We start from the raw sequence: 14162 nt of genomic DNA, 5'->3' as shown, positions 1-14162 counted from the left end.
AAACAAATATCTGGATCCCACAATGTGTGTGGGGGAAACAGGACCACAGCAATGCAGCCTGCACACACCTGTGCAAAGGGCAGAGGCTCTGGGGGGGAATGGCCAATAGGCCCAGGGCTGCCGCGTGGCCCTGTGAGAGGGCTGGGCAGAGCGGCACAGAAGATGACACAAGGGCTGGGTAGAGGTGGGCTGAGAGGTGCAGTGGGGAATGGGAACATCTTTTTAAGTGTCAACAATAAAAATAAAACCTAGCCCTAACCGGTTTGGCTCAGTGGATAGAGCGTCGGCCTGCGGACTGAAGGGTCCCAGGTTCGATTCCAGTCAAGGGCATGTACCTTGGTTGCGGGCACATCCCCAGCAGGGGGTGTGCAGGAGGCAGCTGATTGATGTTTCTAACTCTCTATCCCTCTCTCTTCCTCTCTGTAAAAAATCAATAAAATATATTTTAAAAAAATAAAAACCTAACCAATGGACACAGACACCGGGGGAGTGAGAACATGAGTGGGGGAGTGGGGGGACAATAGGGGGATAAGGACACATATGTAATACCTTAATCAATAAAGAGAAAACAAATAATTAAAAATGAAATTAAATTTAAAAAGAGTTGAGAAAACACAGAATAAATATTACTTTAAAAAGATGAAGCAAATAAAAACATGAAGACAATCACTGACTCCAGGAGAAACAATGACTTGTCTTAAAAAGGAAATATAGTACACGGTTCCTATAGAGAATGCTGGCACCTTATAAACTCTGTGAAAATTGCTTTTAGAACTAGCATAGTAGGGGAGAGGATAAATGTATGTGCTGTCATCTTTCACTGTAGGAAGCCAATAAACAGTATCCAAAACTGAAGAATGAAGAAATGATCACAGAAGAATGTTCTTTAGAAACCCAGAGTTAGGCACTTCTCCTTCCTCTTCTAACCCTGGGGAACCAGTGGAGGTGCAAAAGGCAGATCCAGACCTGGACTCCATCATGTTCTGGCTCTGTGAAATCAGGTCCCTCACAGACTCTCTCTACAGCAGACATGGAGATATGGGCCCCCTACTGGACCTTGTTGGTGAATACGCAATAAAACAGAAGGGATGTCAAACACTTTCAACATAAACTTCCTGGTCACAAATTCAGGTCCAAATCTACAGCTTTGAAAATTCTTCTGACAATCCATCCCCTTGAATTATTTTTAATCTCAAACCATGAGAAGCAACTTTCAAAAGTTTAAAAAATAATACGTTGGAAAACAGTATTTTCTAAACATGTTTTTGAAAAGAGCTATAATTAGTGATACATTTCAGAAGAACATCTCAATAAGTAACCAATGGTTTCCTACCTTGCCACCTTCTTGCTGGAGAGCCGCTTCGTTGGACTGTGCAAAATCAAAATAAACAGGAAAATCGTGTCAGAGAACAGACAGGGAGGAACGGGAGGAAACAGGAAATTCGGGCTGAAGAGATATGGGGATGGGGGTGCGTCCATAGGCATGCAGCACCGTGCTTGCCAGGCCAGCTCCATGCACAGAAAGGCCCACTCAGCAAAACATTCAGGAACATGGGCGCAATCACAGGGGCTTGTCAAGGACTCAGCAAACTGTTATTATTTCACACCCCAAAGAAACTTCCAATAGAGCCACAATCAGACCTCAGTCAGAGGCTGACCCCGTGTCTACACCCTCCAGCTGGTTGCACTGGGTCCAAGTCATTGGCCAATGCCACATCCCAAATGCTTTTGAAGCCAATTACCCTCCAAACAGTGGGCCCCCACATGAAACATGACATGGGCCTGTTTGTAACATAAAGTGTTGTCATCGGTTTTAACTTAGGCACTAATACTTCACACTCCAAAATCCCCCCTGGGCAACTTCCCTGGTGCCAGCACCCAGCAGCTCCCAGTGCCCAGCAGCTTCCCCTGACACATCCTATGGCAGCTTTGTAGCAAAATACTTTTGGTGAGACTCCTCCCAATGAATAGCTTTCCTGGCAGCCAGAGAGCAGATTTCCAGCAAGTTCTAGATGGTAGATCTCAAGTCACATCCCCACCGCCTCTCATAGCCCCCTCATCCATGAGGCACCACAGTGACATACTTGCCACCCAGTTTGCCATGGTTACACCTTCTATAGCAGGGTCGGATCTCAGCCCTGGGTGAGCTGGGTGGGCTGGCTGTTTTGTATAGATGCTATTCCTACATTCCTCCAAGTTCTCTCTACTCTTACTAGCTGACCCCTTGTTATAGTTAGCCATAACTTAACCAACCTCTCAGGGAGTAGACTGGCAGTCCAGTGACTGGGTTTATAATGTGAAAATATGCCTCTGGGTAAAGCAGACATCTACAACATTTTTGTAAAATTAATTGTTTTTACGAGGGTCCCAGGTACCTGGAAAACATGATAGCTATCAGCATCTTCTGAAGCTCACAGAGTAGAAATTATATCTGACGTTAAAGCATCCAGATACAGTTTGGATTAAAATCACCTTTTATCTTCCACAAACCATGACCAAATACATTCATTTTGAGGCAATTCCATGGACACCAACAGGCAAGATTCAGATATCTTTAACTGAGTGTTTACGGGGAAATGACTGACAGCTGTGTCCTGATCATAGTAATAACTTTAATGATATATTAACCAACCTGGTAGAGCCTTTCTTAGGGAATGGGTGGCTGAAACTGGAGGTGAGATCCCACTAGACTTGCTGGCCGTACTAGCCACGTCCCAGTCTATTATCTGCCCCCACAAAGCCTAGCAGAGGTGACCATGTCAGTCCTGGGACAGATTCTCCATATGGGAAAAGATCATTTCTATGTCAAAAATCTTCAGAGAATAAGAGATGACATACCTGTACTAGAACCTACTTAACAGGAAGGCAAGTCTTCACATGGAAAGGATAAATGACCCCACACCAGAGCACCCACGTAAAACAGAGGTTAAACTGTCTTTCCCTAAAACAGAGGCCACTGGATCTTTGGGATCACAAGACACCACATTTTTTAAGTCTCCCTGGAAGGCACCCCTCAAAGAACACTTCCAGTTTCTCATCAGTGCTGCTGGGAATCCACCAGGCTCCCTTCTGAAGCTGCCAATGGGCCACAAATGTGGGGGCCCACCTAATCGGCATGTGCTGGACTCCAGCCTGTGTTGGCATGTTGCACAGAACATAAGAAAAAGTGTCAAACATGTAAAACGCACTGGAATTGGAACTAGAGGCAGAACAGCAGGTACAACAGGACCAAGGTCATGAGGACCCACCAGAAAGACCGAGTTGGCCTTGGCTGAGGCCCCAAAGGGGAAGGCTCCTCAAGATATGTAAGAGGTTTTTAGAAGACTACTCTAAACACACTGAAGCCATCAGGATAGTTCAAATTTCTGCCAATTTTTATGTAACCTTCCACCCCTTCTTCCAAGAAGCCTCCCTGGATTATTGCCTGGGAGCCCACAGTCCTGATCAGCACATACCAAGTGGCCCACCCAGGGGTTTGCCCATATGACCAGCTAAATCAACAATATGCTTAATGAGCATGTCAATATATGCAAACTATCCAAAAATGTGTTCTATAACTGGAGCTTGTGAAGTTGTGAGAAGCCAGCAAAAGGAACTGCTGAAACTCTGAAACTCTGACTTGAGCTGGGATTGGGTATTGGGGATGAAAAGGGAAGCAAATAGCCTGACATAAACTGGACCCAGGAGATGGAGGAGAGAGAACAGACGGATGAGGGCAGAGAGCAGCAAAACATGCTGGGGTCCTGTTTTAAAAAAAGGGTAGCCAAGCTGGATTCTTCTTGAAACGGCGCCTGAGGCAGCCTTACGAAAGCAAGTTCAGTATAGGGGCTCACCTAGAGAATGCGTACCTGATTTAAAACAACATCCTGAAAGCTGACTGCAAATCTGTTTTGAAAGACCAAATCTTACTTTAACTTTCCCATGTTGTTTCATGTGACTCCCAATTAAAGAAATCTTTTAGTAAAATGAAGAAAGTAGCTCTTTCTAAGAACAGACTTTCATGAGTTGGACTTCCTTACGCAGGATACATAGCATCTAAGATCGTCTCCTCCCTCGTTTCCTCCCGAAGGGAAAGAAGCAGCTGATTAGACTGCGGCATGCACACAGGAGCAAGTAGGGTGAAGGGCACCAAACAGGCTCAACGCATGCAGGGAGGGAGAGGCGGGGCTAGGGAAGAGTCCGCCGTCTGCATGCTCACCTTCACGAGGAAGTCCCCCCACCCCCGAAGTGGGCTAGCCCAAGTGAGTGGCACCTGGGGCCAGACCAGCCAGGGGCAGCTGTGGACAAGAGTCCCCTCACCCTGGAACACAGAGCAGGGCCAGGCACTACATCAGTTACCTATTCTTTTCAAGATCATTCAGGCGAGCGGAAAGATCTTCTAGGCGGTTGATTTGTTTATGGCACTGGCTACAGTAAAACTCAAAGGCCTCATCAGTGAGGATGCTGTGCAGCTTTGTGGCAAGCGGGTCGGCGCTAGAGAGACAAGAAGTGTCAGTTCAGGAAACAGCCAGGACTGTTCAGGTTACCCGTGACTCCACACAGGGCTAGAGTTGGCCAGGCAAAAGCATATTGTCAGGTAACTGGCGGTGGAAGATTGACTCTTAACTTTCAGACTGCTGTAAACCCACCTCCCTCAACGTCACCTATGACCCATGACATACACCCGCTTAAGTTGCAGGGGGCTCAGCCACACACCTGCTCCTTCCTGGTCAGATGCTCAGAGGAAACAAAGTGGCCCATCAAGTACCCTTAACAAGAAGTAAGTGCCTGGACACACTGCTTCCTCCTTGGTTAAGCACTCATCAATGTGAGCGCAAAGCATGTCTCCAGGTGCAGTTTTACTCACTATACTATAACTGCTTTAATAGGCTCCTAAAATCACCAATATCAGCCCTGGTCGGTATGGCTGTGGTTAGAGTGTCGGCCCACGCACCAAAGGGTCTTGGGTTCGATTCCCGGTCAAGGGCACGTACCTGGGTTGCAGGTTCGCCCCCTACCCCTTGTTGGGGCACCTGCAGGAGGTAACCAGTTTATGTGTTTCTCTCATACCAATGTTTCTTTCTTCTCCTCTCCTTCTCCCTCTCCCTCTCCCTCTCCCCGTCCCTTCCACTCTCTCTAAGAAGCAATAAAAAGCCCGGCTGGTGTTGCTCAGTGATTGAGTATCAACCCATGCACCGAGAGGTCACCGGTTCAATTCCTGATCAGGGAACATGCTCTGGTTTTCGGCTCAACCCCAGTATGGGCTGTGCAGGAGACAGCTGAATAATGTTTCTCTCTCATCGATGTTTCTTTCTCATTGATGTTTCTCTCTCTCTCCCTTTCCCTTCCTCTCTCAAAAAAATCAATAAAAACATACTTTTAAACAAACAAAAAACCCCACCAATATTAAAGACTACACATGAATTATGAATCACCAACAATTCTGTTATTTTTTAAGACCTTTGTTAAAAAGTCAGAATTCTATTAGCCTCCCTGGGCTTTCAGGGCACTGGTGATGCACTGGCCAGAAGGCAGCAATGTCCCTGGGGCATGAGGACCCACAGGCTTTTAAAAGCCAATTTGAGCCCTGGCCACGTGACTCAGTTGGTTGGAGCATCGGCCCATACACCAAAAGGGTTGCAGGTTCGATTCCTGGTCAGGGCACATACCTAGATTTTGGGTTCAATCCCTGGTTGGGTTATGTATGGGAGGCAACTGATTGATGTTTCTCTCTTACATTGATGTCTCTCTCTCTCTCTCTCTCTCTCTCTTCTCAAATCAATAAATATATCCTTGAGTGAGGATTTAAAAAAAATTTTTAAGCCAATTTGGAAGTTCGATTTGAAGAAAGGTTAAAGTGGCCCTGGCTGATTTGGTTCAGTGTATAGAGAGAGTGTTGGCCTGCGGACTGAAGGGTCCTGGGCTCGATTCCGGTGAAGGGCACATGCCCAGGTTACAGGCTCGATCCCCAGTAGGGGGTATGCAGGAGGTAGCCAATCAATGATTCTCCCTCATCATTGATGTTTCTATCTCTCTCTCCTCTCCCGTCTTCTCTGAAACAAATAAACATATTTTTTAAAAAGAACGTTTAAAGTGAAACATCAATTGTAGCACAGAAGTCACACTTGAGACAAAAATCAGTGAGACACTGGACAAGAGACAGGGACAAACTAAACAAATAGGAAGAGATTACCAAAACAGGACAGAAACGCACACTTAGCAATGCCAAGTCCTTTGGCCTTGACTTTAACACCAACACAAGTGCATATGGGAAGAGGAGAGCTACTGAAAGGAAGCTACCACTTCACTCACTCACACTCCTAGAGATGCCTTTGAAAGGCTCCTATTCCTACGGTGGTGGGCAGCTTAGGGGATAGTACATGGAGAAAGCAAGGGGGGACCCTGTCAGGCAGACCCTCCTGGCACTGGCCCCCACCCAGGTCTTCTAGGTGTGGGTTACAGTCTGGGCAAAGGAAGAATCTTGCAACTGATGGTTTCAAGATACTCGGCCTTTGCTGTCAGCAAAGATGGAGAATTTCAAGAACCGGGTGCAAAGGAGAGAGGTGACTGAAGTGCAGTCTGTTCAGCCAGGCAGGGATCTCACCTGAAGAGAAGACATGTTCTCTGATGTGCCGCCACCAGTGAAGGCGGCCAGGCCCACAGGACAAAGCACATTTAGACCCCTTGTTTGGATACAAGTGCTGGCTTTTTCCCAGGACCTCCCGAGAGGAAGGACAGCTGGGGAGTAGCCAGCTCCATAAGCATGGATCTCACCTTTTAGATATTTCAGTGCAAAGCCAGAACTTTCCAGACAGTTTGGGGATGTCAGATAATTATAAGGAAATGAATCAAAGAATTGTTTGTGATGTTCAAGGCTTCCCTCAGAGGCTGGTCAAAGGGTACATATTTTTAGCTGCAAGAGGAATAAGGCTGAGGATCTAATGTAAAACAGAGAGCAGAACTTACATGCTCTCTTATACATACATGCACACATTCATATAGCTTCCCTCAAAGCCAGCTACCAACCATAATGAGATCACAACTAGTGGCTAAGGAACCCACAAAGCCGAGTGTCCCAACACAGGTTCTGTGCCACGTGGTTCAGCTGAAGCCTCATAAATGTGGAGCAATCTGGGAATATAAGTGGATGAGAAAAACTTCAGCTAACTTTCACTGAGGCATAAAAATAAAATTTTGACTGTGTATGTTAGTTATATTACAATGAATAAAACAAGTTCTCTCTTACCAATTTATGAACCAAAAGGGGAAACTTCCCCACAACTAAATATGGGGTGAGCGGGAGGAGGACACGTGCGCCAGTGCAGGGATGCATTACCTGGGGGTGAGAAAAGTAGGGTCTCTGCAGCCGTGCTCCCCATTGCAGAGGGTCTCTGGGGACAGTTCTGCCTCACTGCCCTCACCATAGTCCTCAAAATGCTCCTCATCACCTATCACCGTGACGACAGACTGGCTGTGCAGGTGGGATCTGAAAAGGCAAAACAGAAAAGACACATTGTGCTCAGGGCCATGACAGCCCTAGAACTGAAGGTGTGATGAGCGCTTTCCAGCAGAAATGAGTTCAAATGTTCTAGTAGGCACCTCATGGGACCAAGGCGACCCCTGCACAGGAGGAAGGAGGAATCTTTTCAAAATAAGGCTGAGTCGTTTGGATATCAATACCTCACATCATACACAAAAAAGAGAGATAACAGATCTGTAAGAAATGGACCTCTGTGATCCATTCCAGCATGGTCGGCTTCTGATGGAATTTGCTGAATTTCCCCAGGGCAGGAGAATGTGGGGAGGAGGGAAGAGGATGTAGGAACAAAGAACTGCATGTGGGCCAGCATTATGGTGGAAACCCCTCCAGGGGTCTGCCTCAGCTAGACAGGGGAGGTGGAGTCAGCTAGAAAGGCCTTAGCCCAATTTTTTTAAATGGCCCAATGGGAGACAGCAAGACCTAGGTGACATATGAGGAAACAGGTGACCTCATAGTACTCAGCCAATGAGGAACCGGAGGAGGGACTAAATAAATAAGCTGTGCCCTAGTCGGTTTGGCTCAGTGGATAGTGGATAGAGAATCGGCCTGTGGACTGAAGGGTCCCAGGTTCGATTCCAACCAAGGGCACATGCTGGGGTTGCGGGCTCAATCCCCAGTAGGGGGCATGCAGGAGGTAGCTGATCAATGACTATCTCTCATCATTGATGTTTCTATCTCTCCCTCTCCCTTTCTCTCTGAAATCAATAAAAATATATTTTAAAAATAATAAATAAATAAATAAATAAGCTGTGTTCCCTGTTCCATGTGTGAGCCTATACAATGGATGCCCACTCTCAAGCGTGTATTAAAGGTCTCATTTTCTCCATACCTCCGTTTCCGAGTCCATCATTTGAAATTCAGACAGGTGAGCTATTTCTCACAAGATCTGAATATGAAGGCAAAATAATAGGCTTTTAAAGAGCAGCAGAATGCTGAAACCGGTTTGGCTCAGTGGATAGAGCGTCGGCCTGTGGACTGAAAGGTCCCGGGTTCGATTCCGGTCAAGGGCATGTACCTGGGTTGCGGGCGCATCCCCAGTGGGGGGTGTGCAGGAGGCAGCTGATCGATGTTTCTCTCTCATCGATGTTTCTAACTCTCTATCTCTCTCCCTTCCTCTCTGTAAAAAATCAATAAAATATATTTAAAAAAAAAATAAATAAAGAGCAGCAGAAGTAAACATTATAGTGATGTGGAGGTAAGCAAAAATTTCTCAAACAGAACACAGAAGTGCTAACTACAAAAGAAAAACAGATAAACTGGACTATATAGCAAATTAAAAACATCTGTTCCTCAAAGACACCACCAAGAAACTGAAAAGGCAACCTTCAAAGTAGAAAAAAGATATCTGTGAGACTCTCTACAGAACACACCAGTGTCTTTCCCCACCCCCTGCTTTCCCCAGGGTGAGCTCATCGCCCACCCGGCCCCCAGCACGCTAGAGCCTCTCTTCCCTCTTTCCTCTCTCAAGTCCATCTCTGTCTCTCCTAAGCTCCAGGGGCCATTCTTTTGCTGTAACTTGTTTCCTGAGCCCATTTCTTCTAGGGCTCACTTCTACCTCTGTGACTTTCTAAATAAACTTTCTCTTATTAAAAAAAAAGAGATATCTGCAATCCACATACAGGATAAGGGACTCATCTAAAATATATGAAGAACTGCTACAAATCAGAAAGAAAAAGACAGACCCCAGGACCAACAGACGTTGAGAGACCAAATCCCACCTACTTATGTACCACTTTGCACTTCAACAGCACAGGTGAACAGCAGCCAGCAAGACTATAGGCCAAGCCAAAAAAAATTTTATTATCTGGCTTTTTACAGAAAATGTTTACAAAATGGGTAAAAGACATAAGACATGAAGAGCAACTTCACAAAAGAGGATCTCTAAATAGGCAATAAAGGCAAGAAAAGATACAAAAGGTGCTCATCCTCATGAGTCACCTGGGAAATTGTAGTAAGAACTATCCCACACCAACATTACACTCCATGCTCTCCAGAAAGCAAACATGAACAAAGCAGACCGTGCCAAGTGCTGCTGAGGACGGGGAGCAACCAGAACCCACAGCACTGGCATGCTAACTACTATAAGCCCTGACTGTCACTATCAGTAAGTAACTAACTTCTAAAGCTGAACATGTGTGCTCCAGATGCACCACTAAGACATGTAATGTTTACAGCAGCTTTAGTCATAAAACCAAAGTACATATCAACAGTAAATTAAAAAGCTGCAGCATATTCATACAATGTAATGTTCTACTAATAAAGTAAATGATTTACAACTGTGCACAAAAATATGAATAAATCTCATAACTACAACATGAAAGGAAAGAAGTCAGGTGTAAAAGATATTTTAATCTTAAGGTACAAAACCAGGGAGAGTGATACTGCCATTAAAAAGCCAGGGTGGCCCTACCTGGTTTGGCTCAGTGGACACAGCATCGGCCTGAGGACTGAAGGGTCCCAGGTTCAAATCTGGTCAAGGGCACATGCCCTAGTTGCAGGCTCGATCGTGCAGGAGGCAGCCGATCAATGATTCTCAGTCACCATTGATGTTTCTATCTCTCTATCTCTCCCTTTCCCTTCCTCTCTGAAATCAATAAAAATATATTTTTAAAAAACCAGGGTGGCCCTAGACAGTTTTCTCAGTGGGTAGAGTGGGTTTGATTCCAGTCAAGGGCACATACCTCGGTTGCAGCCTCAATCCGGACATGTGGGAGGCAACGTGTCTCCCATATCGATGTTTCTCTCTTTCTCTCCCCCTCCCTTCCACTCTCTCTAAAAATTAATGAAAAATATCCTGGGTGAGGATTAACAACAAAAAAGCCAGGGTGGCCCTGGCCAGTGTTGTTCAGTGGATAGAGCATAGGTCTGCACACCGAAGGACTGTGGGTTCCATTCCAGGTCAAGGGCTCATACCTGGGTTTGATCCCCGGCCCCAGGAGGGTTGCGTTTGAGAAGCAACCAATCGTTGTGTCTCTCTCACATCAACACATCAATGTTTCACTCTCTTTCTCTCTCTCCCTTCCTACCTCCCTTCCACACTATCAAAAATCAATGGAAAAATATCCTTGCGTGAGGATTAATAACAAAAAAAGCCAGGGCACCTCGGGGGGAGCAGGAAGGGTCTCCTAGGTGGCATGTCTGTACTATTATGACAGGTGCACTTGCATGTCATTATATAATACTTCAATTCAAGAGAAAAAATGAAAAACTCTATGAGGACCAAACAAAAAATGAAATAAAATAAGCTGAAAATAAAATAAGCTGAAAATAAAACTTAACCACTTCCAAGGGTGCTAAGCATGGTGGCTTCCTAAGTAGCAGAGGGCAAAACCATAAGCTGTCATTCAGGTCCACATGGGCCATGGGCACCTCTCCCACCCTCCCCCTTTCTCTCACTGGTCCTCAAATGCATTGAGGCACCAGGAGTGGTAGGGGGAAGTAGGGGGTCTGATTAGGGATGCCATAAAGACGAGGTTCTAAGATCCTGACAGAAGACATATAATGAATATTGTGTCTTGCCTGGTTTACAAGAATTGTGATGACAAAAATCCAAAAGACCAAGTTAATGTTTTCTCCTAGAATTTCTACTTCTGTGGCCAAAGAAGTTGTGCAGCATTTATAACCACTATAATCTGCTGTCACAGGAGGGGCATCTCCTGACAGGGAAGTCAGCTGTGACCAGGAGATGGCTCAGCCATTCTGCAGGGTCCACATTCTCTCCCACATCCTGTGATGATTCTAAACCACTCTGACACAAACCCCTATGTGAACCGAATCTGCCCATCAGACACATCTTATGCACAATGTCCAGACCATGCTGGGGTGGATTACAGACCTGCCTGGGAGCAGCAGCAGAGCACCATGGCCAGGCTCCTCCATGGCATCCAGGCACTCGGAGGGCATGGCTGAGCCGCCCGCACTATCCATGTCCCCTTCAGGCTGTAGCTCAGGATGCACCACGGTGCTTGTGTCCTCATCGGTGAAGGTCTCACACTCGCTGTAGGTGCTCTCGGAGCCCATGTATGCGCTGTCTGTTACCTCATTGGCCTAAAAGAGAGTGCCAAGAGTCAGTCCTGGCACCTGGAAATAACAATGTCCATGTGCGCAAAAAAACCCAACACCCAACATAACACACTGCTGCTGTGGAAGCAGAAATGACCACGTGGAGGGGGGAGCTCTCACACATGAAAAAAGTCCCTACTATATTTCTAAGCAAAAACATTAGCTTACAAAACAATTTAATATTGTTTTAAAATGAAACATAGGCAGTATGTCCAAGTACAGAAAACTACTGGAGTAATTTTTTAAATATATTTTTATTTATTTTAGAGCGAGGAAGGGAAAGGGAGAGAAACATCGATGTGAGAAACACTGATTGCCTCCCACACGCCCCCATACTGGGGATCAAGCCTGAAACCCAGGCATGTGTCCTTACCAGAAATGAACTGGCGGCCTTTTGGTGTATGGGACGACGCTCAAGCAACTGAGCGTATGTATACTGGCCAAGGCTGGAGTAATTTTTAGAGTTAGTTAGTAATTATACTTAAAAAAGATATAAAGCATCTCAACACATGGTATATCCCAGAATAATCACCCATTTTATGGCTTCCAGCATTAGAATTATTTATATCTAAGAATTAGCATTCATAGTGTAAGAATATGCCTTTTAATTTAAAAAGTCACCATGAAGCCCAGGCTGGTGTGGCTCGGTTGGGCGTTGTCCTATGCAACAGAAGGTTGCTGGTTCGATTCCAGGTTGGGGTCGTGCTCTCACATCGATGATTCTCTCTAACAATCAAGAAACTATTCTTTAAAAAATACACACACACACACACACACACACACACACACACACACACACACATCTTTTTTTTATTGATTTGAGAGAGGAAGGGAGAGAGAGAGATTGAAATATCAATGATGAGAAAGAATCATCGATCAGCTGCCTCCCAAAGCCCCACACTGGGGACTGAGCCTGCAACCTGGGCATGTGCCCCGACCTGGAATTGAACCATGACCTCCTGGTTCATAGTTCGACGCTCAACCACTAAGTCACGCCGGCCAGGCAATGAACTATTCTTTAAAAAGAAATGTTTTTAAAAGAAAAGTCACCATGAAGCCCTGGCCAGGGTGGCTCAGTTAGCTGGGCGTCATTTGGTGCACTAAAGGGTTGCTGGTTCAATTCCCGGTCACACCCAGGTTGCAGGTTCAATCCCTGATCGGGGTGCGTATGAGAGGCCACCAACAGATGTTTTCTCTCTCCTTCTCCCTAAAAAAATCAATAAAAACATATCCTCTGGTGAGGATTTAAAGAAAAGAAAAAATTCAAAAAGGTATCATGAATACCTATTATGTCTGTTCAGGCTATGGCAATGAAATTCAATTACGTGCTCTAATTTCAAAATACTAATTAATCAAATTTTTAACCAATTAATTATGTTCACTGGTTAAATGTATACTTTCCCACTAAACATATCTTTATTTTTACCCATGTGGACTCAGCACCTAGCACAGGTCTGGCACACAGCAGGCAGGAAGTATCTGTGGACTGTACAAATTAACTTAAAACTAAAAAACTGTGAAACGCCATTTTCAGTTTATAATCTGAGCTCTAATTAAAACACAATTGCAATGGTTAAGAAATGTAGCCAACATGTCATGCTTACAAGATCCCAAGTTTAACAATTTGAGAAAGTAGCTGGGGAGAAGTGCACTTTGTACTCGGGTTCAGGTATCACGGCTGGTGGACAGTCTGCTCAGATGTGCTAGGATAACAAAAAGTCACAGTCCTTGGCTACGTTTGGGGGCAACTAGAGCCTCACAATGCTGCACCCCCGAGGCTCCTTGTCCCATGGAAGAGGGGCAAAGGACCGTGGCCGAGCCAGTAGGAGCCTGGTGTGGCTCACGAGAGGCCCAGGTCCATCCTCAGTCTGCTGTCTACCAGCCATTTAGCACGGAATGGGGGCTCAACCACTCTGAGCCTGTCGTCTCATTTGTAAAAGGGGGGTTGTAAATGCTGATCTCAACAGGTTGCAACCACATGGGATCAAGAGAGACCACAAAGATAGGTCCCGAAACAGAAAATGAAAGACTAGAGTTCATGTGTTACTGGTGGGTGGAATCCCTGCCAGCTGCTTGTAAGGCCAGAATAAAATAGGGAATGACATGAGATGTACCTACTGAGATGTTCAGTGATGTTACTTATGTTTTTAACAGAAAACCCAATCTTCCTTGGAATCTATGGCAACTAAGTTCACTTCAAAATCTGAAACCAGGAAATCACTTCAAGAGGCTCTCGTCCTACTCATCATCCCTGAGCAGGCTGGCTCTGTGCTTGTTCTGCAGGTAGCATAGGCAGAGACGAGTTACCTGAGCTGGAAGGAGATGCCACTATGTTAGGGAGTAGCTAGAAGGGGGAACACAACCAAGAAGGCACAAAATCCAGTCAATTCCTGATGTCCTCTGAGGTATGGCTGCTAATTGGCTACCCAGTGGCACTGCTCACTTGCATGGGATACTACCCAAGAACCACCCAAGGGCACTAGGAAGATCCCCACACCACACTTCCAGTGATGACGCAAAGACCAGTCAGCTATTCAGTCTTCAGCTGAAAAGTCCTACAAGAGCACTGCTCCTTACCTGC

At 45.6% G+C, this 14162-nt stretch overlaps 1 protein-coding gene across 1 annotated transcript in view; it reads right to left on the bottom strand.

The window, feature by feature from the left end:
- Positions 1-14162, bottom strand: part of RAB11FIP3 (RAB11 family interacting protein 3 (class II)) — a 99348-nt gene that overhangs the window by 15117 nt on the left and 70069 nt on the right. Inside the window, exons 6-9 of the mRNA XM_005870416.1 lie at positions 11355-11566; positions 7316-7465; positions 4339-4473; positions 1334-1369 (exon numbers count right to left, since the gene is read on the bottom strand). Of these exons, the coding sequence (XP_005870478.1) occupies positions 1334-1369; positions 4339-4473; positions 7316-7465; positions 11355-11566 (533 nt within the window). The remainder of the gene's footprint in view (positions 1-1333; positions 1370-4338; positions 4474-7315; positions 7466-11354; positions 11567-14162) is intronic.

Source organism: Myotis brandtii, unplaced genomic scaffold (assembly GCF_000412655.1).
Source record: "Myotis brandtii unplaced genomic scaffold, ASM41265v1 scaffold317, whole genome shotgun sequence".
In the NCBI taxonomy this organism is placed as follows: Eukaryota; Metazoa; Chordata; class Mammalia; order Chiroptera; family Vespertilionidae; genus Myotis; species Myotis brandtii.
This window is presented reverse-complemented; position numbering and strand designations above follow the sequence as displayed.